The 25,632-nt window shown below is 42.1% G+C and overlaps 1 protein-coding gene across 1 annotated transcript in view; it reads left to right on the top strand.

Moving 5' to 3' along the window:
• USP12 (ubiquitin specific peptidase 12) overlaps positions 1 to 15,430 on the top strand; it is a 79,271-nt gene extending 63,841 nt beyond the window's left edge. Inside the window, exons 5-9 of the mRNA XM_082365110.1 lie at positions 1,347 to 1,423; positions 1,536 to 1,619; positions 8,228 to 8,425; positions 10,672 to 10,750; positions 12,271 to 15,430. Coding sequence (XP_082221236.1) covers positions 1,347 to 1,423; positions 1,536 to 1,619; positions 8,228 to 8,425; positions 10,672 to 10,750; positions 12,271 to 12,372 — 540 coding nt within the window. The 3' untranslated portion in view covers positions 12,373 to 15,430. The remainder of the gene's footprint in view (positions 1 to 1,346; positions 1,424 to 1,535; positions 1,620 to 8,227; positions 8,426 to 10,671; positions 10,751 to 12,270) is intronic.
• Positions 15,431 to 25,632: the final 10,202 nt, after the last annotated feature.

Below are 25,632 nucleotides of genomic sequence, written 5' to 3'. Positions count from 1 at the left end.
TATGAACATGCATGTGCAGGTTTTTGTGTGGGCATAACTTCTCAGCCTCTTTGGTTAGTGCAGCCCTGGGGAGCACAATTGCTGGATCATGTGGTAAGAAGAGTGTGTTTAGTTTTGTAAGGAACCACCCGAGTGGCTGCACCATTGCACGTTCCCACCAGCTATGAGTGAGAGTTCCTGTTGCTCCACATCCTTATCAGCGTGTGCTGTTGTCAGTGTTTTGGATTTTAGCTCTTCTGTTGTAGATGTGTAATGGTGTCTTGTTGTTGTTTTAATTTGCATTTCCCTGATGACATATGATGTGGAGCATCTTTTCATGTGCTTATTTGCCATCTGTATATCTTCTTTGGTGAGGTATCTCTACTGGTCTTTGACCCATTTTTAAAATCAGGTTGTTTGTTTTCCTATTGTGGAGTTTTAAGGGTTCTTTGTATATTTTGGATACCAGTCCTTTATCAGGTGTGTCTTTTGCAAAGACTTCCTCCCAGTCTGTGGCTTGTCTTCTCATCCTCTGAACCGTGTCTTTGGTAGATCAGAAGTTTTTAATTTTAAGTATTAAATTTTAATTTTAATAAAGTCCAGTTTTTTCCTTCATGGAAATGCTTTCGATGTTCTTTAAATGCTTTTGGTGTTGTATTGAAAAGTCATAACAGACCATCAATGGGTGTAGAGTTGTTGCGAGTGGGAGGCCCCGGGGACCAAGTCGGAGGTCCCTCCCATTGCATCGCGTCGTCCCCTTGCGCGTAGGAAAAGTGATGACTAAAGTTCTGTCCTACTCCAGTTCAGATGAATAAGTAGTAACTTCATTTTTATAAGATGACATTCATAATTCAAACAGAACATTGTTCAATTTTGGGGGGAAAAGAAGGTCATAAGTGAAGATTATAGTTTGGCCTTTAGGGCTAAATTTTTTTCTTAAATGATAAAACAATACAGATATCACGTCCTTTGCCAAACATTCTCATTCAATCTTGGCCTGTGTTTTTTAAGAAATAGTGTATATAGCACAGTTTGTTTTATGCTTCACAGTATTACCACGATTAGGGCAAGTAGTGGAATTTCACATCACACTAGCCTTTGCCAGTAAGAAAATCAGTCACAGGTGCACTTTGGTGTTTTACCTCTACAAATAATGAAAGTTATTCATTCAGTGTCCTTTTGGATAACTTGGGGGAAAAAGAATTCTTTATATACTTAATTATACTTAATAATATTAATAATAGAGTGCACTTAATTCTATCATTTTGGAACTGTGATTAAAGAAATCAAAGGTTATAAAGCAATTATACTCCAATGTGAAGATTTAAAAAAAAAAAGAAATCAAAGGTATTTCCCTATTTTTACAGATAAGCAGCAAAGATGAAGATTTTTTAGACCTTTCTGTTGACGTGGAACAAAACACATCCATTACTCACTGCTTAAGGTAAGTGCAGAGTTATTTATTTTGACATGTAATGACTGTCTTTGGTTTAGAATATTTTTAAATGAATACATAATTTTCTGGTATGGACAAAATTATTTTGTGTTTTACACAGGGGTTTTAGCAACACAGAAACTCTATGCAGTGAATACAAATACTACTGTGAAGAATGCCGCAGCAAACAGGAAGCACACAAACGGTAAGTTAGTGTTTTTGACATTTATAGTGATTCTTTGGCAGTGTTGTAGATGGGCTTTTCTAGCTGAAAGCGATCTATGACAATTTGCAATGAGAGAACATTCTTTCTTTTATCACCAACAGCTCAGACTCATTAGGTAATTACTAGATAAACAGTATTCAACTCTGTACCATCGGGTGATTTTCTGCATTTAGTGATTGTTTAATAATCATAAACCAATACAGTTAAAATATTTTGCTTTGAAGCTTTCTTGATTATGTAAACTTTTTCTTGGTGAGGAAGGATGACGGGAAAGTACTTCACTCACCCTCACCCTAGTTTCCACTGTTCCTAGATAGGATTTTGTACCTTCTCTCAGTATATTATTATAAAGATGGTATTTTGGTATCAAGGAATTGAATCATCATCATCATCATCATCATCATCCTGATTAATTTACTGTGTATTTTGAATCAAACTCAGAAAAGTTGCGTGAACAATACTAACAATGTTTTTTTTACCCTAAACCATTTGAGAGTGAGTTCCTGAAATGATGTCCCAGGATGCTGGACACTTGGGTAGCTGTTTCCTACCAAAAAGGATGTCTCCTGTGTACCATATCCATCCAGGTCAGGAAAGTAACACTGATGTGCTACTGATATCGTAGACCCTATTTTAGTGTCACCAGCTGTCCCAATAATGTCCTTTATAGAAAAAAGGATCCAGTCCAGAATCACACATTGCATTTAGTATTCATGTCTCTTTAGTCTTTTTTACATTTAGAACAGTTCCTTGGTCTTTTCTTGACTTCCATTACCTTGGCACTTGAAAATTACAGATTAGTTATTTTATAGAATGTTCTTCTTTGGGTTTGTCTCATGTTTTTGTATGATTAGGTTCAGGTTATGTATTTTGGGCAGGAATCACACAGAAGTGATGCTGTGTTCTTCTCATTGTGTTCTTTTAAATGGCACACGATTCTGATATGTGTCAAGTGTCAGGGTTCCCAAGACCGCTCCTGGATTTGGGGATTGACTAGAAGGACTTGCAGGGCTCAGCATATATAGTCGTGCTCACAGCTGAGATTTGTTACAGGGCAAGGGGACAAGTACGGTCAGCCAAGGGGAAGCCAGGCCAGCTTGCAAGAGTCCTGTCCCCGTGGGGTCACGCAGACGTACTTAGTTCCTCCAGCATCAAATGTGACAACGTGGGAGAAGTGTTGTCTCCCAGGGAAGCTCATCACCAACTCAGTGGCCGAGATTTATTGGGGGCTGGACATGTAGGCATCCTCTGCCTGGCATGTACCAAAATTCCAGGCTCCCGGAAGGAAAGCAGGTGTTTGGCATAAACCATATGATTTGCACAGACAGTTCTCAGGCGCGTCGAGACACGCTTGTCAGTTAGGGAACAGTGGGGACACCCCCCAGTCAGGTTCCCAGATGTTAACCCAGCACCGTCCTTGCACCCGGCCCTTCCGAGGACAGTCTGAGGCCTGCTCTGAGGCTCTGTCCTGCACCTCCCGTGACTGGTACTGTTCTCTGTGGACACTTGACTAAGGTGCTGTCTCCCAGGATTCTTCACTGTGAAGCTGTGCTTTTCCCCAGTTGTAATTCATACGTATTTTGAGATTGAAAGTTTGATGAGAAATGGGGATATTTACAATTTTTTTCATTCTTTAAATCTCAGTGAGGACTCAGGGATTCCTGTTTTATCCCGTGGGTAATGATTGTCTCGTTTATTTTCATGTTCACATTATCCCGATTTGGCCAGCAGGAGCCCCTTCCCGCTGCCTCCTGTGTCTTTTGCCCCGTCCCTTCGTTCTCCAGCCCCTCTTTACTCTCTAGTGCAACAAGATGTCCAGGCTCACTTTGTACTTTCCTTGCCCCCCACAGTGGTACCAGCCGTTTCTCGAAGGAGCCCTGGTTCCTTTTAGGGGGAGAATAACGTTTAAAAACCAGGACTGTGGTGTAGGTGTGCTCGTTGCCGTTGCCATGTCACTATTCCTGGGCCCCCTTAGTGAACAGAACTGGAGGACATGCGTGCTCGTGTGTGTACATATGTACACACATTTACATCTGTACTTATTTATCTGTTGGTCTATCTATATCAAAAAACCACAAATTCACAGCGGTACCTCCAGTTTCATCCAACACCATAGGGTTTATTCTGGTTTTCTCCTTTTTAATATTTGTAAGCCCCTCCTCTGACACTACAGATTGGCTCCCATTATCCTTATATATTTAATAGTTTGGTCAGTGCCCCTGTAGGTAGCCAGGCTTATCACCGCACCCTTGCCCCCCCAGAAATAAACCCGCATTTATATGCTCAATGATCTTCAACAGATGGTGGTGGGAAAACTGGGTAGCCACATGCAAAAGATGGAAGTTGGATCCTTCCCTCATACCATTCACAAAAATTAACTCAAAATGGGTTAAAGACCTAAACATAACACCTGAAACTATAAAACTCTTAGAAGAATCCTCACGATGTTGAGTATGGCAGTGATTTCTTGAATATGACACCAAAAGCACAAGCAACAAAAGCAAAAACAGATAAATGGGACTATATCAAACTTAAAAACTTATGTGCAACAAAGGAAACAACGGAATGAAGTGACATGAATGGGAGAAAATATTTGCAGAATATTAACAGAATGGGAGAAAATATTTGAAAACCAGATATCTGATAAGAGGTTAATATCCAGAATGTAAAGAACTCACACAACTCAACAGTAGAAACCAAATCACCCAATTAAAAAATGGGCAAAGGACTTGAATAAACATTTCTCCAAAGATGACATACAGGTGGCCAACAAGCATATGAAAAGATAACATAACTAATTATCTGGGAAATGCAAATCAAAACCACAATAAGATACCACCTCACATTAGTTAGGATGGCCACTTTCAAATAAAAAGAGAAAATAATGAGTGTTGATGAGGATGTGCAGAAAAGGGAACTGTGCATTGTTGGTGGGAATGTAAAATGTTACAGCCACTGTGGAAAACAGTGTGAAGGTTCCTCAAAAATATTAAAAATAGAATTACCGTATGATCCAGCATTCTGCTTCTAGGTACATATCGAAAAGAACTGATAACAGGATTTTCAAAGAGATATGTGCATTCCCATGTTCATTGCTCTAGTATTTACAATAACCAAGAGGAGGTGGAAGCAACTTAAATGTCTGCTGACAGTCATGTATGGTCATAGGTTGTGTTCCCCTCACCCCCAGCACCATGTGCCCCAGTTGGTCCTGCTTGACATTAAGTTTATAAGAGGAAACTATGGAATTTTATGTACAATTATTAAGCTTTTCTGTGTGGTCAAGACTTGCCCTTTTTCTTTTCTAATATAAACATTTAAAGCTATAAATTTTCCTCTAAACATTGCTTTGGCTGTGTTCCCACAAATTTTAACAGGTTGTATTTGCATTATCATCCATTTAAAAATCTATTCTAATTTCCCTTGTGGTTTTGTCTTTGTCCCATGAATTATTTAGAAGTATATAGCTTAGTTTCCGTATTTCAGGGTTTTTTTGCTATTTTTTTGTTTTTTAATTTTTGTCAGGAAAATATATCCTGTGATCTCTGTCTTTTGGAATTTATTGAGACTTCTTTCATTGTCCAGTACATTAGTGAATGTCCAGTTGTACTTGAGAAGAACATATATTCTTCAGTTTGAAATGGAGTATTCCAGAAATGTTGATTAGATACATAATTTGGTTGTTCATACCTTCCCTATTCCTACTGACTTTTTTTCTTAGAGAAGTCTGTTAAAGACTTTAACTCTGTGCATTTATCTGTTTATTTCTTTAATTCTATCAAATTTGGTATTTGGAGCATGAAGCTTTGGTATTTGGTACTTGAAGATTGTGTCCTCTTGATTAATTGGCCCTCTTTATTATGGAATGTCCTTCTTTATCTCTTGTAACACTCCTTGGCTTGGGTTCTACTTTGTCTGATATCAGAATCAGCCAGAGCCAGCTTTGCTGACTTTGTTAATGTCTTTTTCCATCCTTCTACTTTTTAAAAATAGTTTTAAATTATAATTAGATATTATCTAATTATAATTAGATAATAGAAAGGTAAATACCTCTTACGTTAGTGCAAAATGAACACACCTTATTGTTTTAAAGATGTAAAAGCAAGAAAATGTATATCATAAATTCATCCAAATTTTAATCATTGTGTAGTAGGTAAATGCCATTTAAAAAAATCTAAATAGAAAATCAATTTATAAGTCAGTTTACAGAAGATAAAAATCTATGTCGGGGACTTCCCTGGTGGTCCAGGGGTTAAGACTGTGCTCGCAATGCAGGGGGCCCGGGTTCGATCCCTGGTCAAGGAACTAGATCCCACGTGCTGCAACTAAGATCCAGCGCAGCATGCATGCGTGCATAAATAAATAAATATTTTTTAAAAAATCAATGTCTATTTCAAACTTTAACTAAAAAAGGAAAAAAAAGTTCTGTGTCCTCCCGTGTTTTTCTTCAGCATATTTGTCTTTTGGAGAGCCAAAAGACATTCTGAGACCACTTTTTTAACAACAGTGACAGAGATCAAGAGCTCCCTAAGGTAACCTTTCTCCACACATGTTTGCATGGAAGGAAAACCAGAATCCTATCAGTTCTTTGGTGTGTTGGTGGAATTGGTGTTTCAAGCAGGAAATCAACTTCTTTGTTCTTCCTTCTGCTGCACCATCTCCGTAATGAATTTGACTCAGCTTATATATGTGTTCATTTCTTCCTGAGCCATTTCAGTGTGAGAAAAATTTTGTGAGATAGTCTCTCGTCATCTTTAAAATGTGGCTCCACAAATATTTGTGTTTGACTTTATCCTGTGTCTCTTCACAAGTGTTGGGTTTCCTCTGGGAAGAAGTGCTGCTGGGAGGATTCGTGTTCCTCCCGTGTTGTCTGACGGGGTGTATTTTATAAGCCAGCATTTGGACATGTTCTCTTTTCTCCATTTGGGCTTTTCCCCCCTCTGCCCTGGCTTAATTTCTAAAAGCACATTTTTCCTAACCCCCAGACCATATCTGTCTCCTCTTCCTAATCTTAACTGACTGTATCTAATACACTACTAACATATTTAACACTTAGAAAAATCCTTGTGGGTTTGCACCTCACTGGACATTTTCAAACGATAGTTTGCTTTTATTGTTTTGAAAGAGTTTGTTTTAACAACTCTATACCAGTTTAATTGAACATCTGATGTTTAAGAGTTGGATTACTGTGTATATAAATATATATCTTGACTTTTTTACTTTCCGTAAGTATTTTCCCATGCCCTTTAGAAACTTTCAACAGCATTGTTTGAAGTTGTATAATATTCTGTTGTGTTTGTATTGTAATGTATTTCAGTATTTCCTGTTGTTGAATAGCTAGGATTCTCCCACTTTTTCACAGTATAAAATAACTCCAGAACTGAATTCTTCTCAGAAGTCTTGTATTTGAGATGATATATTTAGTTTCGATTACTGAGGCAAAGGCCATAAAGGCTGTTAATTCGTATTGCTAGATTGCTTTCCAGGAATGATTAGGTTTTACATTTATTTTCACTAATGTTTTCCAAAAGCCAGGTTAATAAACATTTCTGGGATAATAAGCTGCCGTACCACATTTAAGATCTGTAGAATGCAGATCTAGAATAATGCTATAAAATGATTTGTTTTCACTTCATTAGAGGCAGAGGTTTAATAAATTTCATTTTTTAATTATGAAAAGTGTTTTGCTTCACTGAACACACACAGAATTCAGTTCTGTAGTGTTTGTCAAGTACCTACGTGTGCTAGATGGAGAAATATAATAAAAGAGACGGTTTCTGTCCTTCCGGAGTCCAGACCCTAGAAGAGAAAGACCCAGAATCATCTAAATGTTTTATAGTGTAATAAACTGTACAGATATGAAGTGAATCTGTAAAGTGCTGATGGAGGGTTGAGGAGAACAGTTATTTGTGCCAGAAGATCAAGCGTTGGCGCTGAAGTGAAATGGGGGAGCAGAGGCCTCTCGGGGAGAGGCTGCCTGGAGGGGTCTTCAGGGCGTTTGGGGATGGGGAGGCCCGTGCTTCACAGGTAAAAGCTTCACTCCTGCGTTTCCAGGTTATTTTATTCCCTTTCCAGGATGCACGCAGCCACTGCTCTTACTAAGGAGCTGTTCCTTGTCTCTGGCAAGCGCCTTTAATGGATGGTCTTTAATGCTTTTCTCACTGTCTCCTGCTCTCAGTTTGTTACTGAATTATATAGCTGAATAGAACAAATGGATCTCAGCCTCCATTCACCTCCAAAGGAGCGAGCGGCCTTAAGGAACTGGTTTTTCCTGCAGCTGGCACAGTGACCTATATTTCAGAAGTACAGAATTCTTAATAAAGGAATGTACCATCATATCTCTTTGGGAGCCATACCGAGTGCTGTGTAGATTATGTGGTTTGGTGATGATGGGGGGCAGGGGCCGTCTTAAGACTTTCAGAATTTTGCTTTGCTAATACAAAAGTCATGGGTAGAAATATGCAAAAGTGGGCAGTGCCAGGCTATGAAAACTATCAACTGTTACTTGAATCGTGAGGTTTGATAATTCTTTTAAGGACATGGTGAATGTCTTTTATGAAATTTTGTTTTCATGTTTATTTTAACAGGATGAAAGTTAAAAAGCTGCCCATGATCCTAGCTCTGCATCTGAAAAGATTTAAATATATGGATCAACTTCATCGATATACAAAACTTTCTTACCGGGTAGTTTTTCCTTTAGAACTTCGTCTATTTAACACTTCAGGCGATGCAACCAATCCTGACAGAATGTACGACCTCGTGGCCGTCGTGGTTCACTGTGGAAGGTAACAGGGCCGTGGGCCGTGCTGGCAAGATGCTCGGTGGTGGGCATTGCACGCACAGGATGCTCGTGAGCCACGCGGATGCAGGCCTTTCGGAGGTTTCTGTAGCCCTCGGTGCTGTAGGACGAACATAAGTTTATTTCAAATGGATGTTTCAGATACATTTTACCACTTCCTTCTTAAAACCTTTATGTATTAAAATAGTGTGTTATTGCCTGGATTTGATACTTGTTCTTATTATTTAAATATTATTCTGGGAACTTTAAGTCCTGTTAGTTTTTCTTTTCCTTTTCTTTTTTCTTGATTATTGGTAAAAAACACTGCGCAAAGAGATTTTACAAAATAAGTTATTTCTGAGATTAATTGGATATGTTGATCATGTTAATGATTGTGAAAAACACTTTAAAAAAAGGTTTTGGAGATAGTCTTCAAAGATAAGCTTTCTGATTTTATAAGTCCGTGTGTTTGTTTCCTGTTAGCCAATATAGTGTACTGTCTCATCTATAGATCTTAATTTATAAAATAGCTCAAAAAATTCTCAAACCACAAGAGTATCACATAATCAGCATTTATATTTGGAACATACAGTCTTCATTGACTATTTAGAATTTCCTGTAATAATTTTATTTTTTATTTATTTATTTTTGGCCGCACTGTGCAGCTTGCAGGATCTTAGTTCCCTGACCAGGGGTGGAACCCAGGCCCCGTCAGTGAAAGTGCCGAGTCCTGACCACTGGGCCTCCAGGGAATTTCCTCCTGTAATAAATTTAAAACAGGGCACTCATCCTTTTCCCCCCGGCTGTTGGAAACTTGTACTAACAGCGCGTTGTACCCCAGCCTCTCATGAGCTGTCCCTCCCTCGCCCAGCTTTCTGCTCAGAATATGTCAGGACAGCTGGGAGGGAGTCCGCTTCTGTCACAGTCTTTAACCTCCGTGGTGTGTGTCAGCCCACCTCCTGCCTCTTATCCTCAGCAATAATCTTTGTTTTCCATTTTTGGAGCATTATGTTTCTAAAGTAAGAGTGATGACATCTGAACAGAGGAAAACGATATCGGGTACCTTACAGAACCCTGGTGTAATGATCAGACTGGAGGTTTATTTTAGCATTAAAAGTGGGTTTTTTTTTTTAAGTTTTGAGGTATTTTCCTCTACAGTGAAAAAGTACTCTCTGTGTCATTTTGTCACCTAAGATATTCATCTCAACTGTGGAATCAAAGATGTGAGGGAACTTGGAGGCAGCTTATTCTTATATCTGAGGTTGCTACTTTTAAAAGAGTATTCACCATAAAGAATAATCTGTGTTGAAAATTACTTCAAAGTCTGTAATATAATAATTGTGGTAGAATTATAATTTGATTTAAAAATTATATATAAGCTTTTACAGTGAGTCATATTTAAACTGGGAGAGGTTAAAAATCTTCGACGTGTTCTTTGTAAAGAATTTCTTTTAGGGACTTCCCTGGCGGTCCAGTGGTTAGGACTCTGCGCTTCTACTGCAGGGGACACGGGGTTCGATCCCTGGTCAGGGAACTAAGATCCCGCAAAAAAAAAAAGAATTTCTTTTAAAAGAAATAATCCCACCTTTATTTTTACATTTTTCTAGATTTCTGTGTTCCAGATTTGTTGAAAGTGAGATGCAGAGGCAATTATAATAATTATAGTGGTGCTAAGAGTTAAGTACTTAAAGCTAGCACTAATAATACTAAAAAAAGTCACTTGTTTAAAGAAGTTTATGAAGTTGGAGTTTGATTTCAGAACCAAGGATTCAATATCTTTACTTTTTCAAGCATCACATGGAATCTTTCCTCGAGAAAAACTATTGCCAAGGGTTAAGACTCAGAAATAATTCTACATGCATTGTTTTGTAGTTTAATTCAGCATGTTCTGGCTGTGATCGCCTCTCCTCCCCCCAAAAAAATGCTAGAAATTTTTATTTAAATCTTTTATAGAAGCAAATTGGAAAATTACTTCAAAAATAATCATTTTAAAAGGCAACAAAGAATTTTATAGTATAGCTTTATATAAGGAGAATACTGGTTGTATCTCTCAAAGTAGAGTACTGATTATTTGGTTTTAAAATTGAATGCCAGTTCAGATCAATGTAGCTTGATCTTTTGAGGGAAAGAATAGGTAAGGAATATTTTTATCTGTTTCAGTTTTTCTACTTTATAGAACGTAGAATATAGGGCATAGAAGAGCAATGCTAATAAACTTCGTATAAAATTAACTTTTATTTCTCTTTGTTTTAGTGGTCCCAATCGAGGCCATTATATTGCAATAGTTAAGAGTCATGATTTTTGGTTGTTGTTTGATGACGACATTGTAGAAGTAAGTAGTTTCCTAATTTCTTGGTTTTCTTCAAAGTTGTGTATGTATTTTGCTCTTGACTTTTTCCTTCCAGCTTCTCATTGTATATGACAGGTCTTCAGAGTGTAGTCTAATTTCTACTTCTTACTCCCTAACATCCAGTCCCATTGCTGGAATGGCCAGCTAACCTTTAAAATGTTTAGAATAGGCACTTCCCTGGTGGCACAGTGGTTAAGAATCCGCCTGCCAATGCAGGGGACACGGGTTCGATCCCTGGTCCCGGAAGATCCCACATGCCGTGGAGCACGTAAGCCTGTGCAGCACAACTACTGAGCCCGCGTGCCGCAACTACTGAGCCCGCGTGCCACAACTACTGAAGCCTGCGCACTTAGAGCCTGTGCTCCACAACAAGACAAGCCACCGCAATGAGAAGCCCTCGCACCTGCACCGCAACCAAGAGCAGCCCCTGCTCTCCACAACTAGAGGAAGCCCGCGTGCAGCAACGATGACCCCATGCAGCCGTAGATAGATAGATAGATAGATAGATGAATAAATAAAATAAAATAAAATGTCTAGAATAAAACAAGGGAAATCTTTCAACAACAGAGCTAGTTTTAAAAAAACACTATTAACAAAATAATTTATTGAGCTATAAGACACAGTAAAGTATGCAAATTTTAAACAACTTAAATTTTTACATGTGAATGCACACATGCGCACGCACACACGTAACCGCCATCTAGATCAAGATATAGTATATTTTCAACACCCCAACAAGGTCCCTTATTCCTCCTCCTGGTCAGTACCCACAGCTTTCCTCCCCTACCCACCATCCTCTGGAATCCACTATTTTGAATTTTATTATGTTACTGTGATTAATTTTGCCTATGTTTGAATATAAGTGGGCTCATCCAGTGTGACTGCTTTTGTGTCTGGCTTTTTTCACTCATCAGTACCTATGCAACTCAATCTTGTTGCCTGCAATAGTAGTTCTTTCTTTATTGCTGTCTAATTTTCCATTGTACGGATATACCACGTTAGAAACTTGACTTTTTGTCCATTGTTGACTATTAGAAATAAAACTGCCTTGATTATCCTTGTACAAGTCTTTTGTTGGACATAGGCCCTCATTTTTCTTGGGTATATTTTAGATTGAACCACATGAAATAGCCATTTTTGTAGGTCCCAAATGGTTGACAACTAGTGGTTTCCTATAGTTCGGCCTATACCCAGGAATAGAATTGCTGGGTCACACACAGGGTATTTGTATGTTCAGCCTTAGAAGATGCTGCTAAACATTTTCCCCAGCGTCTGTGCCATTTTACATTCCTCCCAGCTATGAATGAGAGTTCCATTTGTTCCGCATTCTGACCAATACTTGGTATCATCCGTCTTTTTGATTTAAGCCATTTGGATTGTGCAGAGCTGTTTTATGAATGAGAAAATGAAAGGCATTATTCTAAGAAAGGCTGGAGATTTTATTGGATTTAAGCAGTTCAAAGAGCTCGTTTTTGTACTAACGTTTATGTTTTGCCTCACAGAAAATAGATGCACAAGCTATCGAAGAATTCTACGGGTTGACGTCAGATATCTCAAAGAACTCTGAGTCTGGCTACATCCTTTTCTATCAGTCCCGGGACTGAGGGAACCGCTATGAAGAGAGACTTTCTGCCTCATTTCTTCTCTGGTTATTTGGGAAAGGATCAAGCACCAGTTTTCCAAGAAAAGAGAAATGCAGGAAGCTCAGGGGGCAGTAGCACACTTTGCACACGGTAAAGCAAAGGCTGGATTCACACGCTCTTCCTAGCATGGTAGCTGATTGATTTGCTCAGGTGTCATGCTGGCTGTGCAGTTCCATACAACAAGGCAGTGAAATCAGAGATACCAGCTCCTCTTGTAAAACAGCCTTCCAGTAATTGACATGCGTTTTCTCTTCATTAATGGCACCAATAATGATTGAACTCCTTGGGGGTGCAGGAGAAAGAAAAGGAGTCTGTGAGGTTGTACTGACAATTGCAGGAGATGATGTTGAACACACTGCATACATTTGCCTGGTTGAACACGTCGAGAAGCAATACTGGGTGGTCTTTTCAAGCGTAAACCAGAAATACTTTTGGGCCCAACACTTGCAGTTGCCTTCCTGATGTAAAGAAACTAACAGATACTAGAATCCAGTGTCAGGAAGACAAATACGTTTGCTTCTCTGAAGAAGCTTATAATAATATACAGTATATGTATATCTAGGGAACAGTTGGTCAAAAGTGGCTTTTTCCCCAAGGGGAAAGACTGGCTTTGTAACTATAATTTTTTTCCTTATTTATTTTACTTAAAACTGGTAGAGTCTAAGTATTGTATGAAGTGCCCATGATTGTGTCAGTAAATTTGAGCATATTTTTATTAGTTTTTGTCAGTTTAACTAATCCTTTTGTTTGTTTCTGTTTTTAAGGTGAATTTTAAACTCTGTTTTAAATCATAAGTTTCCTTAAGAAAAATTGCAATGAGAGGAGGTACATATTCTTTTTCAGGAGGAACTGATATCTCTGGCTAAATATTTGTCCTAGTTGTCAGTCAGTTATTTTATTCAGTTTTAATTTCAGCAAAATTAAAAACTATCAAAAATTCCCTATCATTGTGGAATGATCTAAGAAATCCTGGTGCAGTGGTGGTGTGCTGGTCTTGAGAGTTCTTCAGTACTCTGTTTCAGGTTGAGGCCACGTTTGGAAAATTCATGTCATAGCAGTTACGTTATTTTCAAATGTTCTTTATCCTGGAAAGAAGTGATCCATCCCAGCCCCAGCGCCTGGAGAGCTAACAGACCCTGTGAGGATTACATTTTAATGAGGTCGACCAGAAGTACTTTGAAAGCAAGTCTTTTTTTTTTCCCCTTCCACCTTTACAAATGTTATTGGAATTTAACTTTGTGTTTAAGACTTCATTCTGTTGGGAGTTTCAAGAAGTAATATGTGTGATGTAAGATGTATGTAAACCGTTGCAGTTGACACTTTTCCATGCATCAAGGAAGTTGTCTGACAGTGGCCGAATGTAACTGGCTGAAAATAATTGAATATATATTCAAGATAATAGCAATCAGGTCTTAGATGTTCTTTATCCATGTTTTTCCAGGCAGTAATCTTTCTTTTTTAATTTTTGTAAACTTATTTTACTAATACTGTTGAATCTGAAAAACAAGCAACAAAAAAATATTTTGTCTGCTGCTATTATTAACATTTATTATCTGTATCTTTTAGCTCAGGAAATGACTTCACCTGTTCGTTCCATGAATAGATCTTTAACAGGGTCACTTAGCTAATTGGGCTGTTGAAACAGATGTGCTGGGAGAAAATGATGATATATTTTGACAGATTGCTTTTTAAGAGACAGTTTCTAAAGCCTTACCCTGGCTGGAATGGTTCTGTACAAATTATATGGCCTGCCTGATCTACTAACATGGCACAGAGAATCACAACCAAGAATGTGGGCAAGGTGATAGCTGCGGAGGTGGATGCATTTTTTATTTTGAGGGCTTCAGCCAAATTGTCTTGGAATTTAAAGCTAAATTTCTGCAGCTTTCAGTATGGAGACGAGGAGTAACGTGAAGCTGAACCAGTTTTTACTTGCTTTGGGCCACAACATGTATGAGAAAGATAGATGAAGTCATTTGCATAAAGGTACAGCATTGGGATACTATGTTGTGTTTGTTTTTACATTTTGCATTTTAAAAAACATACAGTGAAGTAAAAGCCAAGGTTAAATTTCCTGTTAAAGCAAGTTCTAGCGTTGTTTTTGAGTTCCATGGTAGTCACACACTGTTCACATCTACACCCTGTTTAATAGGATGACTTGTCAGGAGGGGACGATGGGGTGATGGTTCTCAATTTTCTTTGTACACTCTAAGTGCAGCTGCATCTACGTAAAATGTTTTGAAGCTTCTCAGAAATACAGTATACTTTAAAAACATGTAGGGTTAGGGTCGGGGGGGAAAATGCAGATATAGTAAGTAAGAAAAGTGACCCATATAGAACACGTTGTGAGGTTGTGTGCTGGTCCGACTGATTGAAACGAGGGGCGGGTTTCAGTTGTAAATGGTGGCTGATTGCTGTCTAACTGTGTACATGTTTGCTGGGATGGCTATCCCATATTTTGTATATTGGAATAAAAATTTCTATAAATTATCATAACTGAAAGTAAATATTCTAAATTAAGTCTCACTTCTAAGTCACATGGCTTCTGTCTTGGCGGCTTTACCTTTAGAAGCTGGCTCGAGACAGGAGCCCTGAGACTTTAGGCAAAGGGAAGAGGTGGGGAATGTAATATATGGGTCTCGTCGCCTCTAACCATCCGTGTAGGGTTTTTTCTTTCCTTGACGGCAGTAGAAAGACCTCACTTCCATAACTTACTACTCTTGATACTTTCTTTAAAGCTACTTTTCAATAAAGATTCTCTCATGAGGTATTTACCTGGGAGTTGGGAGGCTAAGGCGCTCAGGTCCTGGCTCTTCAGTGAATTTAACCGTGTGACCTTGGGCAAGTCACTTAACCTCTCTGTGCTTCAGTCTCCCTATCTTGTAAAATGGGAGTAATACCTACCTCACAGGGTTGTTGTGGGGATTAATTAGATATAATGTCTGTCAAGCATCTAAGGTTCTTGAAGAAGGCGCTATATAAATACAAAATAATATCTATTAAAGTTGGTTTATTTGTGCTTGTGGGGTTTTGTGTGTTTTTTCCTTTTTTCCTCGAATGCATTTGCAAACTAGAAGTACACACTTCGGACACTGTGTTACTGGTTTTGCTCAAAAGTTACTACTTTTGTGACCCAAAGAGATTTTCCCAGAACACATCCCATTTGTGTAAAATAGCATTCCGTACGCGCCTGCGTGTTTCTTCAGCACGTACCTTGCATTTATTTATGTCTTTATTTAGTAGCATTGTCTTTCCAAAAAATCCCAAGTTTAGAAATTTAAACTTACAATCTCAGAGGGCAAAATATCTAAACAGTCACTGTTCCTAGCACCCCTCCTCCCTTCCAGGGTAGTACTTGCTCCTGTAGAATCAGCACATGAACTTGAGAACTTGAAGCTTCGTCAACTGTTGAGTGACTGCTGTTTACTTATCCTCACCATTCTTGGGAACCCCGGCCTGGAGGCGCTCTTGTTTATTCACGTCTCCGAAGGACTGTTCTCAGAGTGAACACAGTACCCGCAGGTGGGACACTGAGATAATCATCTGTATCATGTTGAACTTTGAGTAAATGACATTGTCTGTTTTCAAGAGTTTTTCGTGGACTGTTGAAAAGCCAAGACCACCCCTCCCTTTTCTAAGTTCCCTTGTCTTCCAGTATCTGTGCGTGTTATTTGAAAGCTTTTCCTCTTCTCCTCATTGATGTGTTTTCTGTGATAACCCTTTTTTAAAAAATCTCCAGAGCTGCTGAAATAACCCACCATTTTCTTTTTAAATTTTTTTATTTATTATTTATTTATTATTTTTATTTTTGGCTGTGTTGGGTCTTCGTTTCTGTGCGAGGGTTTCCTCTAGTTGCGGCAAGTGGGGGCCACTCTTCATCGCGGTGCGCGGGCCTCTCACTGTCGCGGCCTCTCTTGTTGCGGAGCACAGGCTCCAGACGCGCAGGCTCAGTAGTTGTGGCTCACGGGCCTAGTTGCTCTGTGGCATGTGGGATCTTCCCAGACCAGGGCTCGAAGCCGTGTCCCCTGCATTGGCAGGCAGATTCTCAACCACTGCGCCACCAGGGAAGCCCCCCACCATTTTTGAGTTGAGCATGTGATAGGCCCTGTACTCAGCATTTTACGTTTTTTAAAGATTCATCTTAAAGACAGTGTCTATGAGGTTCATTTTACAAAAGAGGAAACTAAGGCTTTTCAGAGGTTAAGTGATTGTTCCCAAAGTCTCTCAGCTGGAAGGTAGTAGATCCAGGTGTCAGTGGATCTTAACCCCTTGTTTCCCTGTGGAAGGTTCTAAATTACTCTCAGGAATTCTCCCTCAAGCAGCCACTATGGACCCCTGATTTCTGAAGAAACAAGCTTACACTATTCGTCATATGCCACTTACTATAATCCACCTTAATAATGGGTTCCTTTCTTAAATTTCCTCACCTGCTGTCAATGATTTGCCCTATAATTAAACTGATCTAGGACTTAATGAAAACGTCATACCTTCTAATTGTTTTCAAAGAAGCAGAACTCTTTGAAGATCAAAAAAACAGTCCCACTCTACTGATAAGTCATTCCCAAATCTGGATAATTAGCAGAATCACTGGAGGAATTTTACAAACGTTCAGATTCCCGAGATCCATCCCCGAAGATTTTGACTGACTGGAGATGAGAAATCGAGTTCGCAAAGGCTCCCAGGTGATTCTAATCATCCAGGTTTGGGCCTGTATTAGAACTCACCTGAAGTTCTAGATCACGGTTTCTATAAGTTCACTGCCAATCTGGAGTTGACCTGTTGGGAGCATCGTGAAAAAGTGAAATCATCTAAGGAATACTCATGGGATACTTAAGAGGGACAGAACTCTTGTCTTTCCATACAGCATTTGAAGGGCTGCCATCGAGGGGGTGTTTTGCTTCTAGGGTTGAGTTGGGACAGAGCACTGGGAAGAGCAGAAAGGCCCTTAAGCACAAGGGAGAGCTCTCTGTTGGTTCAGCAGTGAGAGAAGATAAGAAATGAAGCCTCAAGCTGACGCGTTTCACCATTGGCAGGTGGGGTGCCTAGACTGGCTCAGAGGTTGTGCTAGAAAAACCAGCTGCTTCCCCCGTGAGGCTGCAGGGACAGGGCGGACAGGGGCCGTGCGTCCTAGGCCAGGGCTCGTGTTAGCTCCACGCCACACTGCCTTGCATTTTTTAAGATAGCTGGACGTAGGGTGCTATCATTTACTGCAGGCAGAATCTAGATTGCACTGGTCATTAGGGTGGGAAGCACCCCTTCGCCTGTCCCTGACTTGAAAAGAGGGAGGTGGGTTGAGCAAAGCACAGCAGTCTCTAGGTTTCAGGTGGCAGGAGCTGATTTCGTATTCCTTCCGTTTGCGGGCACAACGGCCTTGGGTGAACCTACCCTGCATAAGAAACGCACTCCACCGTCTCTCAAAATGCTTTCCTTTGGAGAACACTCAGGTTCTTCAGATTGAGGAACCTCCGAATTGTGGCCGACTTGATCGAAGACGTTAAAAAAGTGACCGAGGAGCGACGGCTCACCTTGTGCGGTGGTGCAGCCCTTGCCCAGTAAATCCTGGAAAGTGCATCTTGGGTCATTGACAAGATTGCAGAAGAAGAGACGTGATTCTACTGTACTCGGCCATGTCGTCACAAAGTCTCACCCACTGCAAGGCCCAGGAACAAGACAGTGATCGCATACTGTCTGTGCACATTTTGGGGTGATAAAAGCAATGATTACTTGTGTTGTTTATAACCTATTTACTGAAACTTCTGTTTGCTGGTAGCTTTTCCCTTCAGGAAGGAACCATTTTCCAAATGGTGTTTGTTTTAGGCTGCAAAAATGAATTTCTTGGCTGAACTTTGGCTAGTTTTTAATAACCTGCCAGAGTGTCGTACTTATTTTAAGGAAAAATAAAAAGTGATCATAGGATGATGAGGAAGGTAGACTTACAAAATGGCCTGTCCGTGGATAAGATGATTCGATGGTATAATGGAAGCTTCAGAAAATATAAGCATCTTACCTATTTCCCCAGCATTACATGTATTTATCGTTCTAAAAGCCATCTCAGTTGTTGCACTCTGCCCAACAGATGTATTTTTTAAGTTCCTATCGTGAACCCACGTATGAGCAATGTAGTGTCTGGACTTCTATACATCATATATACTCTATTTTACTATGTATTAAGCTATTGACGAGAACCGGTTTGAAATTACATTGATTTACTGAATGTAGTTACAAAGTGAGATAAGGCTTATGATCCTATCCCAAAGCAGGCAGGCAGGGGTGGGGAGATTTGTGCTTTGAGAAGGAAATCCTGAGCTGTGGTGTGGAGAGGGGTCTGGAGGGGCCAGAGTCGGTGTGTGTGAGGAAGCTTCAGGGCAACAGGACTCTGCCACGGGCTGGCTGGGGCGGAGGCGAGGGGAGCGGTGTCTAGGGGGACTCCTGGATTTGTCTCGCTGGCACAACTTAAGAGACAGAAACCTTCTGCTGAGAACCCTGGAGGAGGACGAGGCTTGGGGGTTACGTCGTAGTACCCCACGGTATGAACGTACCACGGTTTCTTTATAAGCATTTGCTTTTAACAAACTCACATTGCCTGGCAGTTTGGGGAGGCCTAGCCCTGATGGCTGGGGAATTACTGGAATTCACACGCTCAGGATCTATTAGCCTCTGTCCCACATGCCACGGGGCAAAGCTTTAACATTAGAATTTGAGATTAGGTACAAAGTTGAAATGGCTCTTGTACTTCTGAGATAATGACTCTGTGTCCAGTGAACTCCCAGAATGTGTTACAAGGTCTACAGTGATTCTGAGGTATTTAATAACCGAGGACAGATTGATAAGCTTAGCAGCCTCATGGTGAAGAATGTTGGGTGTCTTGAAAGCTTTTATTGGAAATGAATCGTATCTATCCTCTGCTCTGGCATAAATAATTTCCTTCTATGGAAAGATGATACGTCCTAAGGACCGTGGAGGGGCTTTTAGAACGAGAGAAAAAAATGCAGTTGAAGGGCAACTTGCAAAGTCTGGCTCACGGGCCCAGTTGCTCCGCGGCATGTGGGATCCTCCCAGACCAGGGCTTGAAACCGTGTCCCCTGCATTGGCAGGCGGATTCTCAACCACTGCACCACCAGGGAAGCCCCTGAGGGCTCTTTTTAAAGCGCGCACACTTTCTGAATACATGCTGGAAGAACTCACCTAAAACGCACACATGAAATGGGACCGAGCTAGTGCAGAACGAGATCGTGTGGCTGATTCACCGGGAATCCTCAACACGAGCTGCTTCTCTGCTGTGTCTTAAATGGAGCAAGTGTTTTGCTGAGTGCAAATGTTGGAATATTCATTAGGTGGGGATTTGGAAAAATGGCTTAAAAATGTTTACATCTGTCTTCTGTGCACATCATAGAATGTTTCCTGGAAGTAGTGAAGGGAGAAATCAGACAGCCAGCTACTTGTTACAATGTCGTTCCCTGGATAAAACCTCTTTGCCCCATTGATTTGAAGAAATGCCACCTCCATCAGGTCCTGAGATCCCACATGAACTTGGCGCTCTCTGGGGCCCTCTCTTTGGCTTCCAGATCTGCCCGTCTAGTCCCCGGACCATATAGTTGTGACCCCCTGGTCTTCCACGTCTTAGTAGCCCTTCAGTGAAAAATAATACCAAAAAGCACACAGGAGTGCCTAGTGCTTTCTGTGTCCGACGATTTAATACATTTCAGAAAGTATTTGGGCACTGATTTTTTTTTTTCACAGAACACTATTGGCATCTCATGGAACACAGGCATTCCCTGGATTTGAGAAATACTGAACTTGTACATCTTGCTTTAGAAAGGCCCAGCAGGCCTGGACTTGACCCTGGAGGAGGTCAGACTCACGTGGCTTTTACTGTGCACCTGCCCCGGCCAGGCATCGTGCAGGAAAGCGTTCAGGTGTCTCATCTCGTTTAATCCCCACCCCAACGCTTTGGAGCAGCGGTCATGCCCTCTGTTTTACTGGGACGGGTGGGAGATTCAGGGACATCCCGACGAATGTCTAATACCTGCCGAGCAGCGTGCCAAGTGCTGGGGAGGGAGGCTGCTTCTGCCCAGGCCCTGTCCTCAGTCACGCCGCGCTGTCACTGCACCCCCAGGAACAGGAGTGACGGGGGCGACTTAGGGAGCACTCGTGGGCAGGCCGGGGCTCGCCTTACCCTCGCACCGCCCGCCGCTTCTCCCCTGCGCGAGCTGGGAAAGAGGGCGAGCCCCACAGGAGGAGCGGGTTCCCGTTTTCCAGGCGAGGAAACGGAGACGCGGAGGGGTTACGTCCGCTGCTCGCGAAGCGGCGAAGCTGGGATGCGGACCCAGGAGACGCCGGGCTCGAGTTTGCAGCCTGCACAGTGGACCGCCCTCACCCTACCTCCACTCCCGGGCCCAGCTTCTCTGCCCCGGGCCTTAGAGCAGGCCGTGCCCTCTGCCCTCATGCTCATCGTGCCCTCGCGGATCCCTCAGCGGGATGTCACTGCCGCGCTGGGCCGTCGTGTCCTGGGCTCTCCTGGCCACCAGAGGGCCGTGGCCGGCCGGCCCCAGAGCACGGGCTCCGGGCCCTGCGGGCGGGATGGATCGTCACCGAATGTATGGAGCTGACTCTCAAACCCAAGACCAAACCCAAGGCCCGCCACGGCGAGGCCAGATGGGTAGAGCAGTGACGTTTACGTGATGCAATAACACAATACGGCCCCCACCAAAGGCCTGGGGACGCGCCACTCCTGCCCCCATCTCCCTCGTTCGCCCAACAAATATTTATGAACCTCCCGCCGAGACACGGGGCTAAACATCAGATTTATCCGCTGTTTCCATGGAACAGTGTCTCGGGGTTCAGGCTGCGGGTCCAGGGTTTGAGGGCATCAAAGTGGAGAGATCATCACAAACTCGCAAAGGGAAGTAAAATGTCTGGACACACCATCCAACCATCCAACCATGTTGTTAGGAGGGTCCTTCCTGCACCCGCACTGTGGACGCCAGCGCCCCTGACGCGGTGCACGTCATTGACCTTGAGCGCTGAGGCCTAATTCTCCAGTTTATGAAAGGATATTACCTTCGTGAGCAGTGTGAGACGGCAGCAGAGTTCCGTGCAGGGCAGTGTTTGCACAGCTCAGCCCAGCTCTTTGGTTTCCCAGCAATTGTTATGGAACCAAGAGCCGGTGTGGCGGTCCACTGATGACTCCGGAACAGGGCTGGCAGCCTGGGGGTGTGGAGAGACGGGGAGGCCACTCCCCACAAGTGCTTCTAGCCTAGTGCCATGGACCCTTTACATCTCAGCAACTGCTTCTGCAACAGAGCGATCCTCCATTTTGATATTTTATGCACCTAATTTTGTTCCATGCAGGAGTCTTGTCAGACTCTGGCAGTGAGTCTCCAAAATCAAGGCAGGGGTGAGTTGAACGGGGGAAATTATTGTTTTCTCAAGGATTAAAATAAACAGAGAGGATGGGTTATTACATACTCAATAATGTTGGCCCCTTGATTAAAAATACAAATGTAATTCAGCTCAAAATGATCCTCTAGTTTGCTGTTCTACAAAATTAGATGACAGTCGTAAATGAGCTGAGTCTCTTAAACACAAGCCGTTTCCCTCACGTCAACTGTCTCTGGAGAAACAGCCTTCCCAGCTTGGATTTTCCATGGATGGAATTTTGGCCAAAACATTACTAATCTGAACATTTGAATCATGCTTCCTACAATCATTAAAGGCCAAGAGGCAACATGGCAGAATGGGGAAGCTTGGACTTTGGAATCAGATAAACCTGGATTCTTTACTTGACCAGCTGTGTGAGTTTTGGTCAAGTTACTGAACCTTTCTGAGTCTATTTTTTCAGGTAAAAAAATGAAATAAATTAAAACATTTAAAATGAGGATGACAATGTCTACCTTATACGGTTGTTTTTAGGTGTTCAGATACTGTATACAAAAGTGCATAGGGGCTTCCCTGGTGGCGCAGTGGTTGAGAATCTGCCTGCCAATGCAGGGGACACGGGTTCAAGCCCTGGTCTGGGAAGATCCCACATGCCGCGGAGCAACTAGGCCCGTGAGCCACAATTACTGAGCCTGCGCGTCTGGAGCCTGTGCTCCGCAACAAGAGAGGCCACGATAGTGAGAGGCCCGCGCACCGCGATGAAGAGTGGCCCCTGCTTGCCGCAACTAGAGAAAGCCCTCGCACAGAAACAAAGACCCAACACAGCCAAAAATAAATAAATTAATTAATTAAATAAAAATAAAAAAATAAAAAGTGCATAACATAGTGCTTGGCAAAGATTAGGCCCTCAGGATATGGTAACCAGTACTATTACGAATGCTTAGTAGAACTCAGATGAGAAGACTGTACACATTGGTTCCAGAACCCAAGGGCTCTTTCTTCATCTCAGAAAGGGAAATACACTAAGCCAGTGGTTCTCAGTTTCTGCAGCTCATTAGAATCTCCTGGGAAACCTCCAAAGATTCTGCTTTTAACTGATCTGGGATGAGGCCGGGTGTTCTTCTTCCCTTTTTCTTTTTTCAACTGAAGAATAGTTGACATACAATATTATACGATTTCAGGTGTACACCATAGTGATTTGAATTTATATACATTAGGAAGTAATCACCACAGTAAATCTAGTAACCATCTGTCCCCATACAAGGTTATTACAATACTATTGACTATATTCTCTATGCTGTACATTACATCCCCGTGACTTATTTATTTTACAGCTGGAGGTTGGTACCTCTTAATCCCTTTCACCTGTTTCACTCATCCCCCCCACCCCCTCCCCTCTGGCGACCACCTGTTTGTTCTCTGTATCTATGAGTCTTTTTCTGTTTTGTTATGTTTGTTTGTTTTGTTTTTTCAGATTCCACATATGAGTGAAATCATATGGTGTTTGTCTTTCTCTGCCTGACCTATGTCACTTAGCATAGTACCCTAGGTCCATCCATGTTGTCACAAATGGCAAGATTTCTTAGGGGTTCATGTATCTTTTCCAATTAGTGTTTTCATTTTCTTCAGATACATACTCAGAAGTGGAATTGCTGGATCGTATGGTAGTTCTATTTTTAATTTTTTGAGGAATCTCCATAGCGGCTGCACCAATTTACATTCCCACTAAGAGTGCAGGAGGGTCCCATTTCTCCACATCCTTGCCAACACTCGTTATTTCTTGTCTTTGACGATAGCCATTCTGACAGGTGTGAGGTGATACCTCATTATGGTTTTGATTTGCATGTCCCTGATGATTAGTGATGTTGAGCATCTTTTTATGTGTTTACTGGCCATTTGTATGTCTTCTTTGGCAAAATGTCTATTCAGGTCCTCTGCCTATTTTTAAACGATTGTTTGTTTTTTTGATATTGAGTTGTGTGAGTTCTTTATATATTCTGGATATTAAGCCCTTATCAAATATATCGCTTGTAAATGTCTTCTCCTATTCGGTAGGCAGCCTTTTCATTTTGGTGCTGGTTTCCTTCACTGTACAAAAGCTTTTTAGTTTGATGTAGTCCCAATTGTTTATTTTTGCTTTTGTTGCCCTTGCCCGAGGAGACAGATCCAAAAACATATTACTAAGACTGATGTCAAAGAGCCTGTGTCTTCTTCTAGGAATTCTGTGTTTCCACATTCTTTTAAACATGCACTTAATGCGCTGTCAGGGCTGAGAACCCCTGCTCTGCGTCCTCATCAGCTGCGACAGGCTGACCAGACGTCAGGAAGCCTCACAGTGGTGTTCGCTTGGGGTCTGGCCTTCAGCCTCATACGTTCAGAACTATCTCATCAGAACCCTCGAGGTGATTGGTCTTGGAGAGACAGACACATGGTGAGAGTGAAATGGAGAGGTCTGAATGTCGTCTTATTAATTTATGATGAAAAATATACCTGTCAAATCAACCAAGTATATGTGTTGGCCTGAACAGCATATTTTCCCTCTAAGCAAGCTCCTAAGGAAGCCACATGATGAGGAAGGACTCGGAACAGAGGAAGTGGCCACATGGTTTGACAGTTGCCTGCCGTCTGGCCTGAGATCCCATGAAGGGTATGTGCCCTTTGGGAAGGCTGGATGCACCTGCCCTCTTTGCCAGGTCCTTTGTCACCCGTGAATCGGTCTGCACGGCATGTCGTCGGTTTGCTGCCAGATCACCTTTGCAGGTCACCATTATCAGGTCATTCAGAAATGGATTCCAGAATGGGAGTCAAGGCAGCAGAACTAGCTCACATCTGTGTCTAACAAAATGACTGGTCATTCATTCCATCAGAGAAGGGGAAGGTCTGGACCGTGGCTCTGTTTTTTTTTTTTAATATAAATTTATTTATTTATTTTTAATTTTGGCTGCATTGCTGTGCACAGGCTTTCTCTAGTTGCGGCGAGCGAGGGCTACTCTTCACTGTGGTGTGCGGGCTTCTCATTGTGGTGGCTTCTCTTGTTGCAGAGCACGGGCTTTATGTACACAGGCTTCAGTAGTTGTGGCGCTCCGGCTCAGTAGTTGTGGCTCACGGGCTTAGTTGCCCCGTGGCATGTGGGATCTTCCCGGACCAGGGCTCAAACCCATGTCCTCTGCACTGGCAGGCGGGTTCTTAACCACTGCGCCACCAGGGAAGTCCCTGTAGCTCTGGTTTGATGAAAGCACGTGTCATAAACATACATATGAGTGCCCCAGAGGAAAGGATCTGGGCCTCGAGCTCTGTCCTTCTCATTCCGAAGGAGGATTTGAAAACTGCCATGAAAGCTGTGGCTAAAATTTTGCCTGAAGGATTATAAACATTTAACTTTGCTTTTAGAGCTCGTTACTGATCCCACATCTGGGCCGAGGTGGGGATGGTGGACCAGGGCCCAGCAGCTTCTGAAGCCCGTACATCTGAGAAGGAGGGAAGATGAACATCCCATGACCAATGTGCATGTGATCCTGCCAGGCCGGGATCCCAGCAGGGGGACATTAGGAAGAGGGTGTCAGTGAGTGACCGGATGGGGAGTCATGTGGGAGGAGACCCACAGCTGAGGCCATCGTTCCCCATCAGCACGTGGGTGACAAATGACCAGAAGAACAGGGTGACTGAGACATTGGGGTTGTATAAAATGTTACCCAGGGAGGAAAGCAGCTCAAAGTTAGGTTCACTTCGGGTTCAGAAGTCTGTCTTTTTTTTTTCTGGCCACACCAGAGTGGCTTGGGGGATCCTAGTTCCCCGACCAGGAGTTGAACCTGGGCCCCCTGCAGTGGAAGCACCGAGTCCTAA

This window comes from Balaenoptera borealis (genome assembly GCF_965194805.1).
Source record: "Balaenoptera borealis genome assembly, chromosome: 18".
NCBI lineage: Eukaryota > Metazoa > Chordata > Mammalia > Artiodactyla > Balaenopteridae > Balaenoptera > Balaenoptera borealis.
This window is presented reverse-complemented; position numbering and strand designations above follow the sequence as displayed.